Below are 2,453 nucleotides of genomic sequence, written 5' to 3' on the forward strand. Positions count from 1 at the left end.
TCAAAAACTACAGAATGAACTTTCCTTGATAATTGCAGTCATATTTGACCAAACAAACGATCACGACGTAAAAAATACCAGATGCGTGTATGTGGTATAGAATAGTCATTGTCAAATACCCTCGCTCCACAGATTACTGGAGCTAAAGATCGACTCCTTAGCAGTTTAAAATAGCAAACAATAGGGTATTAGGCGAAAACAATGTTGCCTGAGAAACGACCGATATCAATTTTTTCAAAGGAAGCCTTTAGATAGTCATCTGCCTGTGGTTTCATCATATCTTCTAAGTTGACGTATTTCTGTTGCATTGAAACAATAATTTCACCTATGGATAAGACACCAGGTGCCACATTAGCGTCCATCTGATAAACCTGAAATCGGCCAAGTTTCTTTCATTTTATCTGAACGTAGAAAACGATCATCAAATTATTTCCGAAGCAACTCATGACGAACAAGTTGTTTTTAATACTTACTTCAAAAACATCATGGAAATGACCTACCGTATATCAGAGCAGGGCCCACCGAAACTTGATATCTAGGATATTCTGTTGTGACTGAATGACAGTTGGAACAAATATTTGGCCTTTAAAATCAGCGTCCCTCCACATAACCATCAAATTTTTAACCGTTTTATCTCCTAATGATGTCTCAGAAACACTCTTTAACAAAGGAAATTATTTTTTCTTATTGATTCCTACCTTGACTTGTTAAAGCCCTATTTCTACACGCCTGGCAATATTTACCTAAGCCGAAGTTCTGAGACACCAATGACCTTTGGCTACCAGACCTTAAAAACAGTGATTGAAAGCTCTGTCTTTAAAACAATCATCCGAAATAATCAGTCACTCCATTTTTTAATCGTTCAGGAGAAGGTCACATAGCCTTTGAAAATTTAAAACGTGTACCAGCTATCGCGTGTGTTTACCAGTTCAACCGCTTTCATTAATCGTCCTTCAAAATGAGTGATAGTAAGATAAACGTACACCAAAATGTAACTTAATTAAGGTAGAGAGGACCCACCATATCCAAAGTCTACAGAAGTCGATGGTTTCCCGCAACCATATCCCCCTCAATATCCTGGTAAGAACAATTGTTTGTGTTTGGACTATCCAGTACTATTTTGATCAAGCTAAGTTCAGAAGTATTCCAAAGTTTTTATGCAGACTAGTCTATAATTTGTGGATAACCTATGGGAGGTAGTGAAGTGTTCTTGAGTGAAGTGTTCTTATTCTCAACCAAATAATATGATCAAAATAGGGTTGAAGACGCCACAGTGTTATAAATTAGTATGAGGAATCAGTAATAAAAATATAACCGTAAAATAACATTAGGAACTGAAATTAGGGTTTCCATCACGAACTATACCAACTATAGTGCCAAAGTCTAATTTAGTCATATGTATGGATCGATTGCGCCCCGAAATACAACAGTCGTTACCTTAGGTCTGATTGGTTCGTCGATGGTTTACATCCTCCTGACAAAAAACCACCTGAATTTTTGTGTCATGTTTCTGGTCTTTATGGTTCATTATACTCGTCTGACAATACATTTAAAGTTCTTTTATTAATCAAACTCTTAAGATTTCACCCTTAGAATTATAGAACTAGGTGACATAACTGTATATTGATCAGATCTTCTAATTTAGAATCCCATGAGCACAAAGATACCGTAGATTTTATCTTCGATTCATTTAAAAAGACATACCGATCATGGTCAGATAGTAATAACTGCTGTTTTCGTTCAGACTTTGATGTTGACTATGATTACCGTTTCTCGGGGGACTACGATAGATCACAAAGTCCTTAATGATTCATTCGATCTATCATCAACGTCAATTTTCTGAGTCTTAATACGATGTAAGGGCACTTTTCCAAGCATAAAGAACATATCCGCGACTAGTTTATGTGATACAACTCTCTACATTTATGTCATCAGCTTCTTAATCATAAGTTCATCAGTCTATGCCTCCTCTCAATTTTTTTCTTCAGAACACTGTAGTCTCCCATATTGTTATCATTCTGAATATCATAATTATAGAATCATGGTGTCGGCATTGTCATATCCTCCCATGAATTATGTATCATCAAGATAAATAGTATAATGTATTAAATATTTAGAGCACGTTTGCTAACAAATATTTAAAAGCTACTCAAAATTTAACATGAAATAATACATTAACCACATAAAATACCCCAACACTAGAAACCTAAGTTGATATATTTTGTTTGCATTCTGAAAGCTTCGTTTACAATTCGTAGTCTCATAAATATCGTAAAACGTAGAATTAATAATCAATAAATAAGACGCAGCAACCTTTCAAAGTGAATTATAATTTTTATATACTTAATGCCTGTTTTTATAGTGTTTGAGAAACAAGTAGGTTGCTTGTGCTCAATTTTCTTTAGGTAACGGGGAACTATACTAGAGGAGTTAATATTTCTAATTAGTGACAA

At 34.8% G+C, this 2,453-nt stretch overlaps 1 protein-coding gene across 1 annotated transcript in view; it reads left to right on the forward strand.

Moving 5' to 3' along the window:
* Window positions 1–889: 889 nt before the first annotated feature.
* The window catches only part of Smp_025370 (putative lipopolysaccharide-induced transcription factor regulating tumor necrosis factor alpha), a gene marked incomplete at its 3' end in the record, with an annotated part of 11,867 nt that continues 10,303 nt past the window's right edge, over window positions 890–2,453 (forward strand). The window contains exons 1-2 of the mRNA XM_018789517.1: window positions 890–968; window positions 1,006–1,080. Coding sequence (XP_018654953.1) covers window positions 959–968; window positions 1,006–1,080 — 85 coding nt within the window. The 5' untranslated portion in view covers window positions 890–958. The remainder of the gene's footprint in view (window positions 969–1,005; window positions 1,081–2,453) is intronic.

The sequence above is a fragment of the Schistosoma mansoni genome, chromosome W (genome assembly GCF_000237925.1).
Source record: "Schistosoma mansoni strain Puerto Rico chromosome W, complete genome".
NCBI lineage: Eukaryota > Metazoa > Platyhelminthes > Trematoda > Strigeidida > Schistosomatidae > Schistosoma > Schistosoma mansoni.